Here is a 19,551-nt window from a genome sequence, read left to right on the forward strand (position 1 = left end):
GACCCCAGGAGCCCTGGGTGAGGCGGAGCTTTCGACTACGCTGTCCTTCCCTGGCCTCCCCCCCCACCCCCCTTTTCTGTGAGCATCTGCCCGGGAAGAACAGATGTGGGCACCTGCGGTGACAGGCTGCATATGCTCCGTCCTATTCACAGGCATTCAGACGTGGCCACAATGAGCAGCCTTTGTGCGCGGCCACTAAATATATTAATCTGCACTCCCCAGAGCACCGGGCTGTTTAATTTTTCACTAGCAATAACATCTGATCTAATCCTTAAATCGGCTCCCAAAAGCCGGCCCTCCCGCCCTCCTCCTCTTTTTCTCTTTCTCCCCACCCCCTCTCCCGAAAAACGTGTGAAGCTATTCAACCTTCCACCTGTTGCCTGATGAACTGGGCGTGGGTTCTCGCAACATCTGATGTTGCTCGGGGCTGGGGTGGGGGTGGGGAGGGCTGTGTGAGGGACGCTGTTGAGCCACATGGGCAGAGCCTGGGCATGTTTATCGGGAAAATACACACCAAGTGCCGAGCGCGGCTCCCCGAATGTTGTGCAAACAAAAAACGATAATTATTAAACAGCTTCCCAGGCAACCCGGCAAACCCATCCGTTCTGTGTAAGCGCCTTTAAAAATGTACATAAAGTTCCCATTTATCTTTTTGTTTATTAAACTCTAGGGGTTTTGATAAACACCGGTCAATAGGCCACACAGCAAAAAGGTAACATAAATCTCAGATGTAAGACGAAGATTTTTTTCAGCAATTTTGGTGCATGACTCCTTTATCTTCTCATCCCTTATTCGGTTTTGATTTGTTTTCAGCCACAATGAGTCCTTTAGTGCCATTGTGGGCGTCACAATGCAGACGGACATCAGGCTGTGAATGAAGACAGAGGCCGTTTAAACAAACCACGCTCTTTCTTTCCTCTCCGTCCATTGTAATATGAATGGGCCTTCTGCATGCGCTGCTAGGAAACCGGCTTTGCAAAGCCCGGCTCCAGTAAATGGGCTGGGGAGGAAGGGACCCCAATAAACAGCCTAAGTATTGGAGAAAAAAGAGGGGACACATTCAGGCAAATGTTTGTCGCCTTCCGACCCACACAACTTCTTCAGCCCGAAACACAGGACCTACCGTCTAGCAGTGCATACCTTGCTGTTCAGTTCCCTTCTCGGTGTTTTAAGTCTCGCCCCCTCCCCTCCGCCACCCCCCAGGGGACAGCACTGGCTCGCCATCAAGAAGTGTTTTCAAAATGCTGTTTTCTTCTCGGGAAATGGGAACAGGTTAGGGGGCTGTTTCCCAGTCACCACCATAATAACCAGTAGCAAGGGCTTTCAAGCGCACTCACTGGGCTGTTGCTGGGTAAACGGGCATGGCTGGGGAGGCTGGGTTTTTAAGGAACAATCACAAACCATCATTTGTTTCAGTGGTACTTGGAACTGTCCTATTACCAGTCATAGGTTAATTCGGGTTCTTGGGGGCCCTGTAAAACGGCTTCTCAGTGGCTAGAACTAAGTTCCAAGCTACCGATCAACCAGCCACAGTCCAGCAAGTGGGAAAGCCAGGACTGGCTTACGCCAACCACCAGTCACAGCTGGGGCTAGAGCCCGACCCAGCTGCCCCCAGCACATGGGAGTGAGAAGGCCACTTCATGTCCTCACTTGTCCTTTCATACAGCCCCTCGTGGGTCATGGCGCCTGGAGGTCCAAAAAGAAATTGGAACCTCTTTTGTAACTGCAGAACCAGCTCAAGCTGGTCCTATCCTGTGTCTAACGAAACCCAGAAACAAAGTTTACCCCACTCACAAGGGACGTCTGTGAAGCCTTCGCTGCTCCCGCCCACAGAACCCAAGGACCAGGGTAGGACCAGAACCCTGGACCAGCACCAGGACCCTTTCGAAGCCGAGCTCCGCTGTCCAGGAAGACCCGGTGCTGAAAACCCTTGAGTCCTGCCTGGAACCCTGGATCCAGAAGACAGATTTGAGCCCCGTCCCCTGCCTCCTTGCTAGGCCACTCGCAAGGAGAGCCTTTGCTTTTCACAACTCTGGCTTCTGTGCACAGCAAGCCTCGCTGGGTAAGTTTCTGCCACTATGTAAACCACACAATGAATAGAGGAATCTCCCCACTCTTGATTTTTGAAAAGAGTTTGCTTAGGATTCAAATGTCTTCCTTAAATGCTTGCGAGAATTCACCAGTGAGTCCAACTGTGTCTGGAGTTTTCTTTGTTGGAAAGTTTTTGCTTGCAAATTCAATGTAATAAATAAATATAGGGTTACTGAAGTTTTTAAATTTCTTCTTTGGTCAGATTTGGTCATTCATAGGGTTCAAGGAATTTCTCCATCTCAACTTGAGTTGCTCAAACAGTCTCCTTTCCACCTTTACCACAAGTAAAGCTGTGCTCCCACCTCCATGGTTCATGCAGGCAACCCACACCACCTGCGTTGTCGTCATGATCAGCGAAGCTGCAGGTTTATCCACTGTGTCCCTTCTCTCAAGACTCTGCTTCACTGTCTGTTGTCCTCCGCCTGAAAATAGTAAAATCATATATTTTGTCTGGTGTTCTAGTTGTTTAGAGTGGAAGAACAAGTTCTGTAGGAATTATGCCTTCGTGGACAGAAGCTGCAAGTAACAGAAAACCCTAATTTGATACTCTCAACTATAAAGAAATTAAGTTCAGCCCTGGCCGGTGTGGCTCAGTGAATTGAGCACCAGTCTGCGAACCAAAAGGTCACCAGTTCAATTCCCAGTTGGGGCACAGGCCTGGGTTGCAGGCCAAATCCCCAGTTGTGGGCACGCGAGAGGCAACCACACATTGATGTTTCTCCCCCTCTCTTTCTCCCTTCCTTCCCCTCTCTCTGGTAATAAATTTAAAAAAAGAAATTAAGTTTGGCATTAAAGTAAAATAATGAAAAGACACCATCTCCAAGAACTCAGAATTCGGAGGCTGAGTGGTCTTAGTTAACTGTAGTTCCTCCATATCGTCAGGGCCCAGGGGTGGCTTCCTCGTCTGTGCCCTACCCTTGGGACTCGGGGGTTCAGACCTTGCTCACTCCCGCCCGTGATGCCTGCAGGGCCCAGAGCACAGACAGAACCAGGATGACACACAGAAGAAAAGGGACATGTTCTTTCTACAGGACATCTTGTGTCAACAGTAAAGCACTTCAGTCATATTTGGTGCGGACCAACCATGTAGAGAAGTCAGTATGTTTTATGGTTGTGGCTTTTTTCTTCCCCAATTTTTGGATGGTGAACAATTATTTAAATAAAATCTAGGGCCCGTGTGGTTGTTGCATTCAAAGAACTTCAGCATTCAAGTAAAATTAATTTTTATTTCCAAATAAACCTTGAAGGCTATTTAAAGGGTCCATTTGTCACCTAGAGAAGCAGCCCTGAATCCCTCCCTTTCCCCAGTTTATCCCATTCTCCATGTATCCTTTCTGTCTCTTCATTTACCGTCCCTGAGTTCCCAACTTATCCCTACTTTCAACCTACAGGTTTTCTTCTTTTCCCTTTCCTACCTTCCCCATTCTCCTTTTTACATCAACTCTTCATCGCCTGTCTTTGGACTCTCCTGCCAGCTGGAAAAGCTGATGTGTATAATAGGGCACTGGAAAGTGTCTGTGTGGAAGATGTGAATAATCACACATATTGTTTTCTCCTGTTACACTGATTTTTATGTACAACTTTTAGTCTCCCAGGAGAGAAATCTGGAAGCAATCTTTGGCTTTTCCATCCCTTCACTGCAGTGTATTGTAGTCATTAAAAAAAAATTTTTTTAAGCCTTTGAAATTTAGACAGATTTAGGTTTCAGTAACAGTTATTCTGCTTACAACCACTTGTACTAGTTACTTAACCAGTTTTTAAAACTTAAATTTTAAACTTTTTCCTTTTATCAGAGGGATATACTTACAGATCTTAAAATTCAAATAGTATTTCTAGATTGTAAGAAAAAAATAGCAATTTCCCACATCACATATTCCCACGGCCAATTCCTTCATGTTTAACTCTTGTTTCTGATGTGATGCCTTTTTTTTTCACTTGTGTGTACTATCCGTGACCTTCCTAACCTAGCAGATGAGGCGTTAACCCCACCCTTTTCCTGGACACTGCGAGGGTCAAAGGAAAACATCTTTTCTCCCACCCAAGTTCTTCTAACTAGGCTAATAGTCTAATGAACACGAGACAGATTAACAGGAAAACAAAGTCCAAAATTGATTATGGATGACATGGGCAGGGGTGCCATAAGGATATGAGACCTAAGGACACATCGGGTAGTTTGGCCAAAGGAGGAGACAGGGATCTGGAATTGCAGAGGGAAAGCAAGTACCTCACAGGCAGAGGAGAAAGAGCAAACATGCGGAAAAGGAATTCTTTCGGGGCCACCAGAAACAATGGGACGGAGGGGGCAGTTTCACCACCAGACTCCGCTAGGTCCCTCCCTGTTGGCCACATTTGTTTATATTATGATGCTCTCGTCCTTTGAGCATGTTTTCCTACCTGGATTCCTTTAGGCAGCCAAAGGGAGGGTCAAAGGTCCTTTCTGAGTCTTTTCTTTCTTAATAACCAGCCCAAAAAGCATATTTTGGAGTGGCACGACATTGGTCCCCCTCAACAACCCATTTATGAAAACATGTAAGATCACCTCCGATTTCTCAGAAATAGCATCCTTTTGATTAAACTGCCACTCACTATTTACCTTAATAAAATTGTGTCATCATTATTCATAGCTGAGACACCTGCTATGATTACAATTTTTGTACAATTTTTGTCTTTACTGAAATCAACAATTGCCTTATTTATTTGCTTATGAATTTTCTATGTGTCTGTTATTTATGATCATCAAACTCTGCATCTCTCTTAAAATGTTCAAATCCATCAGATATTAGAAGAGTCACACTTTTCCTGGAGATACGTCTCTGGGGCCTTCTGCTCCAATCTAGATGGTCCTTAGCTCTCATCCTGGGACTTCCCTCCTCTTCCTTAGCTGGATTCCCACTCTCTAGGTCCTAAATATTCCTCTCTCTTGACTTCTTTATTTTGGAGACTATCCTCCAACATGTTTCTGAAATTAAGTATTTGGTAGATAATATTAATAATATTAATACTAAAGATAATAATATCTTTATTTTACCCACATGTAACAAATATATATATATTTTTTACAAATATTTTCATTGAGAGAATTCCATGTTAAAATTAATTTCAGCTTCCTGAGATTCTATTGAGAATTACCATGCGTTTCTGATTTCCAATACCTTAAATGAGAACCATTTATTTTTTTTCTTATGGGAACTTTTTAAGATCTTGTCTGTACCACTGAAACTTTGTAATGATGTGCCTTGGTGTGGGTCTTTTCAGGTGTGTTGTGCCCTTTCAATATGACAACATGTCTTTAGATCTGGGACGTTTTCTTGAATTATTTCTTGAGTAATTTCTTTCTCTTCATTTTCTCTGTTCTCTTTCCTGTAGTTGCTATTTCCAGATGTTGAACTTCTTAATCTTCTAATTTTCGTATGTTTTCTGTTCTTCCATGTCTTTTTCTTCTCATTTTATTATCTGAGAGATATCATCAAATTTATCATCTTTTATCACTTTTTAAATTTCAGTTTACTTTCTGAATTCTCAAGACCTCTTTCTTAGTTTCTGAATGCGCTTTTATATACCTGTTATGGATGTAATATCTTCAGAGACTGAAAATAATTACGTTTTTGGAACATTTTCTTCTCCTAGTGCCTATTTTGTTTTTGTTTTCTTTCATATTTTCCTGTCTTCCTCAAATGTCTGTTGATCGTTGGTCATGTGAGTCTCTAGGCGGGAGGCAGTCCTGTAAAGCTTTTTGGAAGCTCTGCGGGGTAGATGATTACCCAGTGGTAGGACTCGCGTGAGGAATGGGTGCGGGTGGCGGTGCTGGGCAGCCAGCCTTCACTGTCCACGCGTGCGGACTTCCGGCTCCTGAAGTCTGGCGTCCTTGGTTCCTCTCTGACACCACGTGAAGCCCTACTTCCTCCGCTTTCCTCGGTTCGCTGTCTGCCCAGAAGTCCTTCTCTTCCGATCCCGTCTCAAGTCCCCACCCTTCCTTCCAGGCCCCGCTCACACCACACTTCCTTGCCACCATAGACCTACGCTTCACTTGTCTTCTTTTTTTTTTTTAATAATTTACTTGTTTGTTTACTTATTTTTTATTTTTAGAGAGAAGGGAAAGGAGAGAGAGAGGGAGAGAAACATCACTGTGTGGTTGCCTCTCACTCGCGCCCCCAACTAGGGACCTGACGTGCAACCTAGTCACGTGCCCTGACTGGGAATCGAACCGGCGACACTGGGCTCGCAGGCCGACACTCAGTCCACTGAGCCACAGCGGCCAGGGCCTTTCATTTGTCTTCTAAGCGTAATGTGTTTGCATCCCCTGCGACGAGAGCCCACCTCACACACTCGTCGCTGTAACTCCGGACACCCAACCACTGGTGGCTGCTGAGCACAGCCTGATTATACTTGGGGGGGCGGAATCAAGAGGACATGAAATCCGTGTGTGCCAAATGGAGAGCTTCCTGTCCAAATTGTTTCATGCGTGCACATGGTGTCACTTCCACTTGGGAATTCTTTTGAGCGCTTGATCTTTCAAGTGCTTCGCCTCTGCAGGTGCCGCCTTCCACGGTTTCGGTCCCACCGCGGCCTCCTGCTCCCGGGGCTCGCTTTCCTCAGACACGCTGTGCGTCAGCGCGGGTACGAGACGCACCCTAACTTAGTATTATTCATAACTGGTTTGCCAATAATTTTCTTATAAATAAATGAGATTGGTTTCAAGGCTATTGCTCTGCCATCACGCTTGCTATCTGGATGTTCTCTCGGCCGTAGAGAGAAGGGTGGCATCGCAGGCGGAGGGGGATCGCGCGCAGTGCGAAGGGTGCCGGACCTCCGAGCGCACGGGAGCTCGTCCCCAGGGTGCCCTGCGGCCGAGACCTGGCTCAGAGTCCACGCTCCGTCCCGCGAGGCGTCGCGCCGCAGGACCGCGCCGGGGGCTCAGGGTTTGGGACCCGCCCGCCCGCCGTTCTACGCGGCAGCACGGACGGCGACCTGAGCGGGCCGGATCCGCGTCTCAGCAGCACTTGCAGAGGGCGAGGACCGCGGACATCAACCTCCGCCCCACCGCGCGGTTTCCCAGGCAACGGGCGCAGGGCCTGCGCACCTCGCTCCCCGGCGCCTGCGCAGGTCGCTCCTTCGGCGCCCCGGCCCCGCCCCAGCGGAAGCGCCCGGAGCGGAAGCGGAAGTGCGTGAGCGGCCGCGGCAGAGCCGAAGGCGGTGCGGGTGCGTCTCCGTCTGTGCCGGCGCATCTCTAGGTAGGGCCCAGTCCGAGGGCCAGTCCTGTCCGGGCCTCGGCTCCGCTGGCCGCGTTCGTGGGTCTGCGCCGCCGCGGCCCGCCCCCGCCTTGAGCCCGCGGCGGCCCCTGGGCCCGGGTCCGAGCTCCCGCGGTCCTGCCTCCCCTCGGCCCCGCCGTTCCGCTCCCGGGGCCGCCAGCCCTGCGCCGCCGCTCCCTCTCCCCAGGCGACGCGGGCCGGCCCTGTGTCCTCGGCGGCCAGCCGGTCGCAGTCGTCCCGCCGAGCCGTCGCGGTCTGCGCTGCCGCCCTGCGCTGCCCTGACCCCGAGCCTGTGCCCCGCGAGCACCGGGCCCTCGAGGACAGAAGGGTGACCGTGGCTCGCTGACGGCCGGGAACTTCACCGACGGCGACGCGTCTCCGCCGGCCGGGGAGGCTCGGAGCCGAGTTTGGACAGTGGCGTAGGGAGGGAGCGGGGCGGAGCCGCTCCCGCCTGCGGAGAAGGTGGGCTAGGTTTGCGGCTCCGCGACACGTTTGGGGAAAGACGGTGGTCGCGGAGGGCGGGGCGGGGGGCAGGGAGCGCCCTGGCGCGAAGGCGGCGCCGGTGCTTCCCGCCGACGGCGCGGCCGCAGAGGCCGGCGCGGCTGTGGCCTAGCGGTCGTTTGGTTGGAGCCCTTCTCCCTCTCGGCTGTTCTTGTTCTTTTTTTAGTTTTTGTGCCCTCGTGCTTTCCCAGGTCAGCGCCCTGCGTTCCCACCGCTGGCCTCCCTCCAGTGCCCTTCCCGGTCTTCTCCGTGCTCGGGCGGAGGACCGAGTTAGAATTAAGTAGAGACATGGCCCGTGGACGGTAAGTCGGGCCTGAGCGGGTTAGCGCCCACGCGGAAGGTTTAACAGTTCGTATTGGGTTCTCACTCTGCGTGCTGAGGAAAGGAGGCCTCGGTTTTCGCAGGGCTGCACACTGTCCTCTTCTGCGGCCGGGGACAGCGGCGGCGTCCTGGGCCTCTGCGGGTCGCGACCAGCTGCGGGGGGGGCGGGGTCTTGCGCCTGGGTTGCCCCGTGGGTCCTGATCCTTCTGTTAAGGCCCCTGGGGCCGGGCGAACCTTCAGGAAGGGTAGATCTCTGGACTGAAATGCAGGGGTTCGGCGGGGTGTGGCCCGGGGAAAGGACCGCAGGCTTTGGAGGCGGGTGGGTTCCGGTCCCAGCTTTGCGGTTACTGCCTGTGACCTCGGGCCGCTGACTCCCGCAGGTGCCCGGCCCTTCCTGCCTTTGCTGACGGTGGTGCCCGTTCCAACAGAGACGGAGCCAAACCGATCACGTGCCGGCGGGGCTAGAGGGGACGTTTGCGGTGGGGTTTTCAGATGCGGAATGTAGCCATGTTCTTCGCAGAAAATTCTTAGAACGAAGAAACATTGAAGTTTACAATTTTATGTTTTGACATATGTACACACTTAACCCCAGGTTTCTTCTTTCCTGAAGGCCCTTGAGCCTTTGCCTCCCTCTTTAAATATTTCATTTTATTTTTAGAGAGAGGGGAAGGGGGGGGGAAGAGGGAGAGAAACACCAATGTGTGGTTGCCTCTCGCGCACCCCCCACTGGGGACCTGGCCCACAGCCCAGGCCTGTGCCCTGACCGGGAATCGAACCGGCGACCCTTTGGTTCCCAGGCCAGCCGGCGCTCAGTCCACTGCACGGCACTAGCCAGGGGGCCTCCCTCTTTAAAGGTCCAGGTCTTGGGCAGGGACTTTGTCTTGTTAACTGTTGTGCTAGCACAGGGCCTGGACACGGCAACTCCAGCTGAGTGGTAACCGATTCCAGGTGGGGTAGTGGCTTTCATGCCTTTGGTTTCCCTGGTGGCCAGAATACGGTCTGTGTACCCTCCTTAGGCTGTTGCACTGGGAAATAAGGTTCTATAGTCCTCTAGTGAGGGTGTGGGATGTTGGGCAGGCAGAATGCCGGTGTCCACGGTGGCCCCTCACTGGTCTCCATTCCTGCCATCTTCGTCCTGTCTCCACGCAGAGGCAGGGCGGTGTTTCTAAAGTGCACGGTCGTCTGATTTCCCTTCAGTGTGTCAACACACAAGTGGTTTTTCAAGTCCCTTTGCTGTCTGGCTCCGTCTACGGCAGCCTCAGCTCCCTCTTCTTTTCTCATCATACTTAGCATTTGGGGTTATTTTTTTCCATTTTCCATGTTTGAGGAACACATAAAGTTCCAGGTTAAACTACTTAATAGAAAAGACAAGAAGCATCCACTTAATAATAAAATAGACACCCTTTGTAGACTTAAATTTACCCCTTTTCACTTTTGCTTCAGGCCTGCCTTCTGCCTTGTCTCCTATCTCTATCTGGCCACTTGGGATGGCCATCGTGGGTCCTGGTCCTAGGCTGAGTCTTCCCGCTGTGCATGCCTCATGTCCATGGTCTCTGCCCTCCTCTATCCTGCAGTTACGGCCAAGTGCTTGTTGCCTCTTGGACGTTTTCCTACTGGAGTGTAAGCTGCTGGAGGGCAGGCCTGGCTCTCTGCCTTGGTCATGGCTCTGTGTCTGCGCAAAGCTGCTGGCTGACCGAGGAAACCAGATTTATGTTCAGGTGAAACCACCCTGGAGGTGTGGAGGGGAGCTCAGTGCTGGTGAGTTACAGCTGCAGACGGACAGCCTGTGGGAGAAGAGGGGCCCAGATGTGCTGTCACTTGACCTTGGCAGTTTCACGTCTAAGATTCATCCCAAGGGAGCCATCCAGATGTGCTCACAGACTGCCACACATGGTGGCGTGCAGCACTGGAAATGGCCTGAACATTCTGCAGTAGGGCTGAGTGACTCGTTTTCCACCCACACTGTGCACCCATTAAAACTGACCCTGTGGGAGGTTAACATGCTGATTTGGGAATATGTTCATAATAAATTAAGACACAAAGTAGGTTATAGAAAAGCACTAGAAACATGCTCTAGAGTATTATAGTCCTTTGGAAGACAAGGTTATGAGTAGTTTTTTTCTTCTGTGATTTTCTGCTAAGAATATGGCTACTTTTTTAATCAAAAAATTTTTAAAAATATTCTTCCAATGTTAAAAAGCAATCTACATTATAAAAATTATAAGTGTAGTAAACCGTCATTAATATTAAATGGCTTTGTTTTAAATTTGGAGATAATTTAAGACTTTTGATGCTGGGCAGATTTTACTAAATTTTAGGCAACTGATGAATAAATTTGTAACCTAAATGAATCTGCATCACAACAATCTATGAGGCAGGTTTTATAAAGTGCACTTTACAGAGAAGAAAATGCAGCTTACAGAACAAGGTAACTTGCTCAGAGTTTCCCCCCAGGGGTGGGGGTGGAGTTTCACTCAGAGCCTTCCCTCTTATCAGCAGGCCCGCCCAGCATCTGCCACTGGCGCTGGGACACACACAGGGACTGCCACCAGCTGCTGAGTGCGTCAGCTCTTGGCACCAGGGGTCAAGGCCAGACTGTTGCAGGGGTCCCTCCAGGGCGCCTGCATCTGGGCACGTGTACCCAGGCACAGCACAGGGCATCCTGATAGCTGCTGGCTTCCACTTCTCGTTGGAATAAGCTGCTGACTCTAACCTGTAAAACGGGACGGCTGTTCAAGGCTTGGCGTAGGGGAGAGGGATGGGCTCAATTTCAGATACAGCAGGGTCATCTGGGGGTTCACAGCCGACAGGCAGAGCGAGGGGCCAGCAAGAGCCAGGGCGGGGGCAAAGAGTTTGATCTAGTGTCGGGGGCAGGGCATCCTCTGCGCTAACTCAGCAGGATTCTTGCGTCCTCTGGACCAAGAAGGGACAAGCATGGAAGCCCAGAGTCGTGGCCTCGCAGAGGGCCCAGAGGAGCCTGACTGAAGCTTGGTCACTGAGAGCGTCTGTCAGCGTCCAAGGAGCCCTGGGGGGTGGCCCTCTGGAGCCTGCCTACGTGGCAGCCACCTGTGGTTGACTTACCTGGTTGTGCACCCATGGGTGCTCCATAGCCATCGAGCCAGCACTGTCCTGTGTGCTGCTGTGGGATCAATCTCTTGGAGTCCTCAGCCCCTATTCTTGCCCTTCTCTGAAAGGGCCCCCCCCATAAATGACTTCTGGTGGGGGGGGGAGTAGACAGGAGAGGAGGAAGAGCAGATTCAGATGCCCCCCATGAGCCGTGAGGGGCCCCACTGAGGACCGCGGGCAGCCAGCCCGGAGCACAGAGAGGACTGCACGCTGTGTCCCCGCCACCCAGGTCACAGTCCCCCACCGCCGTTCCCTACCAAGGTGCACCTCTGACTTTCCTCTTCACTCCTGATCTGAGCCCAAACACTGACGTTTCGTGTTAATTAGGTTTCTGTCTGGAGATTCAAATTTGATAGACAATTCAAGGTGATGGTTTTATTGCTCTGTGGGACATTAACCTGCTTGTCTCCCACCTGAGGGAGCTTGTTTTAGTCACCTCCAGCCCTTCAGAGACCCCCTGCAGAGGGGACGCTCTGAAGCCGTTGGGCAGTGGCCACGTCCTGGCACTGCATCTGCTGGGCGCGTGTTCACGCCCTTCCTGTCGGTGGCAGCTACTGTGATGTGTGGCCAAGTCAGGCCGCTCTGCACTTCTCTCTCCATTGAAAGATTGTAAATAAAGCAGCTTCTGGACTTGTGTGGCCTCTGTGCACTTCCTCACTGACTGGTGACCCCATACCTGGGATTGGTGTGGCTGTCAGGAGAAGGGAGCCATTCCAGGGAGTGAGGCCGCCGTGGGGGGTGGGGGGCACGCTCCCTGCGTGCCTGCAGGTGGCTCCGCTTCTGACTCTTCCTTTGCCTCTGTTGGGCGCCTGGCAGCTTGGTGATCCCTGACCTCTGTCTGTACACCTGCCCGCTGATGTCGCCATCAGTTTATTGGTTCACAAAGCCTGGGCCCCTGTGTGGCGGAGGTGCTGGGTGTTGGGCGCACGATGGGGGGGACGTGTCTGCCCTGGAGAGGCTCGTCGGGGGAGGACCGATGCCCAGGCTGTATTCTGGGCAGTAAGACTCCTACTGAGTGAGACGTGGCTCCTGTTTCCTTTCTAAACAGTGAAAATTTCCTTATAATTTACAGGTAGAATAAAAGGCTTAAAAAACAAAACAATTATTTAAAAAGTTAGTGTCCACAGAATTACCCTGTGAAGCACCTTGTTTCCGCCTCACTGCCGGCTTTGACTGGGGGGCGGGGGCGGTTAGACTCCTCGAGCTGAAACAGGGAGGGGCCCCCGATATCCCCGGTTTCCAAGCCTTTGTGGGTCTGGGTTTTTCTGCGCAGGCGCCGTGGAAGAGCGCTGTGAGGCGGCGTTCCTGGGGTGATTTGTGATTCGAAATGGGAGCCATTGGCCGCCTGAAAGAGGAAACCCCAGTGCGTGTTCACCTAGAATAGGGGGCTTTTCACTGCTGGGTGGGAAAGGAGGAAAAGCGTTCGAATGAAAGCAAAGCCTGGCTGAGCCCGACTCCTGGTAACATAAAGAGCAGAGTGTCTTTGGAAACTCAGTGTTGCCATTGCCGTTTCAGTAGAAAATGCTCGAAACAAAAATCCCTTTTTTTTGGTGAGGGAAGGCAGCCAGCACGCACGTGGCCTGGCCACGGCACAAGGGGGGACCCGGCCTGTGGGAGCTCGGGGTGAAGGCAGGCTGGACTGCATTCCCTCTGGCTGTTGGTGGGGGGGTTGGCAGCACCCAGCCTGAGCCTGGTGAAGAAGTGGAAACTGAGTCACGCTCCCCGTTTGTGAGGTTTGCTTTGCTCATCATCAGCGAACCTCACAGGCCTGCTTTTCTCAAAGCGCAGCTTGGAGCGATGGCCCGGAGTTTGAGAAGTCCAAGCACGGTGACCGCTCTCTGTCCTTCCCAGACCTGTGCCTACCGCCACTGGAATGGGAGAAAACCCCTCTGCTTCAGAAGCACGGGGCCCCCGTCCTAGCGCAGGGCCCGTGCCTGAGGCCCCCACCGGAGCCTTACAGATAATGTCATCAAGTCCCGTCTGCTCCGGAAGCCGCGTGCCTTATGACAAGCCCTCAGTAAACGCCACGCCCACGAAAGCGCTGCCATGGGCTGCGTGTGGCCCATGAGTTCGTGCCTTAATGAGAGAGGCTTCTCTGAGCTCCAGCCTGAGTGTGTGGGACCTGTATCCGCTCGGCGTCTGTCTTTTTCCCTTAGTGGCTATTAAACAGGTAGCTTCAAATTCTGATAGGGCCAGTGTCCATGACAGGCAGTGATTCACACGTGACAGCCCGGTGCCAGTGCCTTTTCTTAACCTGGGCATTTGTTTGGCGTCCTTATTTGTGAAGGAGAGCTTACAGTTGTTTGCCTGGAGCTGTTGGAGGGACCGGAGGAGAGGCTTGTGTGCTCTGTGCTGCCTTTTGCATAACGAGGGTTTTTGTTTTATCAGAGGACACAGAGCCCTGACAGCTCTGCAAGCCCAAGTGAAAGGACTAAGATGAAAGATGTGATCCTGGAATTTTTTCTGACCTTCGATGGATGTTGCTACCTGCTCCGTAATGTCTTAGGTTACACCTTTAATTACGTGAGGACCTCTTATAAAGTCCTCTGCGTAGATTTCTTTCGGATTCTGAATTCTGCCTCTTTGAACAACATTTTCTAAAGGGCAGTTTCCATTCAGAGTTGTTCACCACCTCAGATGCTGGCAGCGCCAACACGGTGGCAGTGAGCTTCAAGTGCTGTGTGGGGGGCCTGCGGTTGGGGACCTGTGTGGGCGGAAGGAAGGCCAGCCTGAGCTGTGCGCAGGTTTCCCACCGTGCAGGTGGTCATGCCCCACCCCCACCGTGTTCAGGCCCAGCCCGTTACTGAGGTGTGGTCCACATGCCGAGAGCTGCATGTGCGTAGAACTTGCAGTTTAACGTGTTCGCCCATGACACCATCACCACAACCAAGGCAGCAAATGGATCCACCTCCCCAAGTCTCCCCTCCAGAAACCCCGCCCTCCCACCTGCCCCACCCATGTGACCCCCGATAGGCTCTCTGTTGCCACCAATGAGCTCAGCTCCTAATGAAGTAGAATTTTATATGAATGGAATCATACAGTGTGTACTTTAGCGGGGGCGTTTGGCTTCTTTCACTCAGCAAAATTATTTTGAGAAATACCAGTTTATGTTTTAGGTTTTCGAAGTTAATTTCTCTTTGGGTTCCTAGATTGGAAATATTACTTGTTTGAAAACTTTTAGCTGCTTTACAATTCAGTGGAGAAATCTCTTGACTAATAGTCTTAATTAAAATCTTAAAAGATGCTACATGACATTGTCTTCGTGAAAGTCCAACGCAGATAAAGTTCCTCATGTGTTTTCCATGGACCTCGTTAGGCCCCTGATAGAAAGTGGACGTGCAGCACTGTCCTGTGTGGGCTGTGGAAAGAGCCACGTGTCTGCTGATAGCACCATAATAACTGATTGCTTTCCTCTGCAGATCCCCCCAGGAGTCCGGTCATGGGTGTGCGAGGCCTGCAGGGGTTTGTGGGAAGCAGCTGCCCGCATGTCTGCACGAGGGTGGACCTCCGAGAGCTGGCCGAGCAGCGCCGCAGCGAGCACCCCGGCTGCACGCCCACCATCGTGGTGGACGCCATGTGCTGTCTCCGGCACTGGTACACTCCCGAGTCCTGGGTGTGTGGCGGCCAGTGGAAGGAGTACTTCTCTGCTTTGCGAGATTTTGTTAGAACGTTTGCTGCGGTCGGCATCAAGCTGGTGTTCTTCTTTGATGGCATGGTGGAGCAGGACAAGCGAGACGTGTGGGTGAAACGCAGGCTCAGGAACAACCGGGAGATAGCCAGGATTTTCCGTTACATCAAGGCGCACAGGGAGCAGCCCGGCAGAAACATGTTCTTCATCCCCTCGGGCCTGGCCATTTTCACGCGCTTCGCCCTGAAGACTCTGGGTCAGGACACAGTGTGCTCCCTGCAGGAGGCTGACTATGAGGTGGCTGCCTACGGCCTCCAGAATAAGTGTCTGGGGATTCTGGGAGAGGACACCGACTACCTGATTTACGACACCTGCCCCTACCTTTCGATCAGTGAGCTCTGCCTGGACAGCCTCACCACCGTCATGTTCTGCAGGCAGAAGCTCTGTGAGAGTCTGGGCCTCGGCCTGCCAGACCTTCCCCTCCTGGCCTGCCTGCTGGGCAATGACATAGTCCCGGAAGGCACGTTCGAGACCTTCCGGAACAAGTGCTTGTCTTCCTATACGTCTGTCAGAGAGAACTGTGACAGGAAAGGCAGTGTCATCGTGGCTGTGGCAGATCACATATCTCAGGTTCTTCGCTTGCATCAGGGTGAGAAAAAGCTGGAAGAGATGTTGCCTTTGGGACCAAACAAAGCTCTTTTTTATAAAGCAATGACATCATATCTTTTGCCAGGACAGAAATCTCCATGGATTTCCCCAAAACCCAAAGTTATAACAACTTTAGACAAGCAAGAAATTCCTGTGAGTTCAGACCCTGAGTCCAAGCAAGAACTTTCCATTTGTGCAGACCCTGAATCTAAGCAAGAGGTTCCCATGAGTTCAGACCCTGGGTCCAAGCAAGAAACTCTCGTGAGTTCAGACCCCGAATCCAAACAAGAAGTTTCCACAAACGTGGAGCCTGAAATCAAGGAACAAGTAACCATGGTTTCAGACACTGAAATCTTAAAGGTATGTAGATAGGCCCACCCAAATCTAATACATCCTAATGGACAATCAGATCCACCGAGGGGTCATGAGTGTTGACCACCTCCAGTGGCTGAGGCACTGTGGGGACACAGAGCAGGACCCTAGAGTTTAGTTCAGAAGAATGACATGAGTCGTGAAAATCACGACTCATTATGAACCATATCCTTTAAAAATTTTTCTTTTATTGATTCTAGAGCGAGGGGGAGGGAGGGGGGAAAGGGCAACAAACATTGATGCAGGAGAGCAGCACCAAAGCCACAGCCCAGGCCTGCGCCCCGACCGGAAAACGAACCTGCGACCTTTTGGTTTGCAGGACAACGCCCAACCCACTGCGCTCCACTGGCCAGGGTGGTAAACGACGTCGGATACTGGTGTGTGAGTGGTACAGAGGGGGCGCTGGGAATTTGGGGGACAGACCGTGGGTTAAGGGAGAGAAGCTCACAGAAGAGGCAGTAGTGGAGCCAGACCTTGGTGAGGCCAATGTGTGCTTTGAACAGGCAAAGACTTGCCGGTCGTGGGCAGAAAGGTATAGAGTTTGGAACCATGTCACCTGGGCACAGTAGGCTGGAGGGCGGGGTTTAAGGGGAGAAGTGGGGAGAATAACCCAGAAGAGGTGGACCGCAGCCAGATGGTGAAGACAACTGAATTCCACACCAGGAATAGACTTAATTTTGAAAGCAGTAAGAGCCCTGAAGGGTTTTTGATGGGAGGACCACTGTTTGTCAACCCCTGATACGTGAGGTCCTGTTACAGATGAGGGGCACGTCCATAGGAACACCCACAGGCCCCTCAAGTTCAAAACCAAACCCATGGCATCACGCACACACCTTTCCTTGTTCTGACACCGTGAGTGCCACTGTCTCCCATCTGTTACACAAGTTACAAACCTAGGAATTGGCTCCCCGTATTACCTAAGCGGTTCCCCCAAGGCCTGTTACTTCAGTCCAGGCCGTCTTATCTGCACTGCTGCACTAATCGCTGAGACTCCCTGGGCAGACTGCTTCCCGTCCAGGTCATTTGTCATGCTGCATGCAGGACAAAGCCTGGCGGCACCAAACAGCCACTCAGGATAGAAACTCACTGAACGAGGGGATGTGGCCCGCCAGCTCCTCACCCCTGCCATCCTGCCTCCCTGCTAGTCACTGATCATTTTCCTCACAACCTCAGAGAAGACCCCGAGCCCCAGTGGTGCCCACGCTGTGTCTGACATTTGTCACACACGCCCACTAGAATTGCATGTCTGGCTGATATCCTCCTGCTGGGCGGTGGCAGTGACGGCAGAGCAGGATCTCTCTGGTTCCCCTCACCGCGACTCCCTGTGCCTGTCACACTGTGTTGTAGCAGCTGCTCTTTAGATCTGGAATGAAGTCTTTATTCCCTTTCTCTTTCAGCTCTAGGTTCTTTTCTCTGTTACGTAGGCTGTAGGAGATAAACTAATTTACTAGCAGAAAATTGTAATAAAAATAGACTATAATACACACTTTAGGAGAGTTACAGGTGAAAAGGTATTAAGCAATTCAGACAGTTCTGTCTGGAAGTGTTTCTTACGCCGTTTGTGAGGGACAAAGAATGTCAGCTGGAAATGGGAGGAGCAGGGACAGCGGGACGCCACGGGCCGGCGCCGACGGGCGTAGAAAGGGAGGGGTTCTGTGTGGGAGGAAGGTGGGGTTGTTGGCTCGACCCGCAGAGTCAGAGACACAGAAAGGAGCGTGGAGAACGCACTGAGAAGCTCTGGCTCTGGACTTGGCTTAAGTTTTTTCCGTTATATGGTGCAGGTTGGCTAGAGGAATGCATTTAATGGGGACCATGCAGAGCTGATCTTTGTGTAGCTGGTTGTAATTATCATCCCTCACATTATCTCCTTAAGTTCTCATGCAGCTCTGCTGCTAGACACACTTGTTTCTCTTCTTACCTGGGGACACAGGTGTGAAAGGTCACATGGCATCGTGTGTGGTCACAGACTAGGACTTAGCAGACCCCTGTGTGCACCCAAGCCTTTGACTGCAAGTTTGATTCTGCAAGATCACGCCTGCCATCCGTGCTGGTCTGGAAGCTCATTGGCCCCTGGAGAGTGAGTAGACAGTCGTGGTCGGTAGTCTAGGAGCATGAGAGTGGAGGTGGCCTCTCAGGTGGCCTGTGGAGCCAGAAGGACGGGAGGAGAAAGGCACAGAGGCAGCAAGAGCCCCGAGCAGAACCAGGGAGGCTGCGGTTTGGCCACCTGCCAGCCTTCATGGTGCCGCCCAGGCCCTCTGCTTCTTCCTGCCACCTCCTACCACACTTCATCCCCGTCTCTGTGGTCACACACGCGTCCTCCCTGGACTCAGCTCTGCTCTGTGAGCCTGGGTGTGCACCTGCCCCCGACAGGACCCACTGGTGGCCTTGGCTGTGAGTGGGCATCCTGGCCATCTCACCCAGTTTCTTGCAAGGGCAGGGCCAGCAGAGGAGGTCAGACCACAGAGAGCAGCCGTGTTTCTGAAAGGACGCAGGACTTAGCTTTTGTACTCCTCGGGTGAGTATTGGAGATCTGAGCAAGAGTGTGCTATTGTCACACTTTGTCATTTGACACACTGGTGACAGTGCAGAGAAGGGACTAAGTGACCAGTGCAGAGACCAGACGCGCGTCATAGGAGCTGGAAGGAGGGTGGGGGCAGCGGAATAGACAAGCCTCAGGAGGAAACAATGAAAAGCAAGCCTTGCCCTGGGGCAGGAGGAGAGGATTCACAGGCAGCCATGGGGCACTCAGGTGGGGCCTCCACCTCTGCTTCTGGGCAGCACACAGGCATCTGCACATTGTCCTGTCTGGGCGTGGACACCATCCTGGCAGGAGACCAGTGTGGAGCCTGGAGGAGTGTGGCACCGAGAGGTGCAAGGGGGCAGGGGCCGGGTAGACCACAGCAGAAGACCCAGGAGGCAGGTTTGAGGAGCAGGAGAGAAGGCCAGGGTGTCGCTGGCACAGAGGGGGGACTGATCGGGTCAGGACTGGGAGAAGCAGTGGGAGGTTTGGGTGGCCTTAGCGAGCAGTGGACCGGAGCCTGTGCTGCTTCTGCAGGCAGGATGTCTGGCCGAGGCCGTGCCTGGGGGGCCCGGGCCAGGGGAATCCTGGTTGGCTGCCACAGGCAAGAGAGCAAGGTGCCCTCCTGGGCGGTGGACTGTGTCTTTGAAAATAAATGGAAGTTTCTTAAGGTCCCTTTACATTTTACCTTGAAAATGTATTTCAGTGGCATCTCCCAGCCCCATCAGCCAGGCAGCCGGAACTTGAGCACGTGTGTGTTTAACTGAACGTCACCCCGCCCCGTGTGTCCGTGCATGTATGTCCTGTCGGACTGAGCGAGTACGTGAGGGCTCTCCCAGGGCAGAAAGCCTCTGGCTGCAGTGAAGGGCAGAGAGAGAAGCCACTTCCTAGATGATACTGCGCTGATTAATGGATTAAAATTATAATTTAGAGAGCTTATTTGAAAACCCTCTGTATACCCGCCCAAGAATATTCCATCTCAAAATCCGCATAGTTGCCAAAATTTAAGATTTCTTGGCAGGATAAATATAATTTATAACTTCCTAGATAGATTTGTCAGAATACCAGTTTTTTTGAAATAAAAAGAATCAGAAATG

General features: G+C 52.1%; 1 protein-coding gene and 1 long non-coding RNA gene across 3 annotated transcripts in view; both read left to right on the plus strand.

Annotated features, from left to right (window-relative positions):
- Positions 1-7,138: 7,138 nt before the first annotated feature.
- The window catches only part of FAM120B (family with sequence similarity 120 member B), a 41,050-nt gene continuing 28,637 nt past the window's right edge, over positions 7,139-19,551 (plus strand). The window contains exons 1-2 of one of the 2 annotated variants that reach the window (XM_090280108.1): positions 7,139-7,322; positions 14,708-15,924. In XM_090280108.1, the coding sequence (XP_090136234.1) occupies positions 14,728-15,924 (1,197 nt within the window). In that variant the 5' untranslated portion in view covers positions 7,139-7,322; positions 14,708-14,727. The remainder of the gene's footprint in view (positions 7,323-14,707; positions 15,925-19,551) is intronic. The other variant, XM_090280107.1, reaches the window with a different exon arrangement.
- On the plus strand, positions 8,026-10,161 carry LOC150008075 (uncharacterized). The gene is made up of 2 exons (XR_016511878.1): positions 8,026-8,143; positions 9,737-10,161. It is a non-coding gene; the product is annotated as an uncharacterized LOC150008075 (long non-coding RNA).

This window comes from Furipterus horrens, unplaced genomic scaffold (genome assembly GCF_987537825.1).
Source record: "Furipterus horrens unplaced genomic scaffold, mFurHor1.1.pri manual_scaffold_6, whole genome shotgun sequence".
Lineage (NCBI taxonomy): Eukaryota > Metazoa > Chordata > Mammalia > Chiroptera > Furipteridae > Furipterus > Furipterus horrens.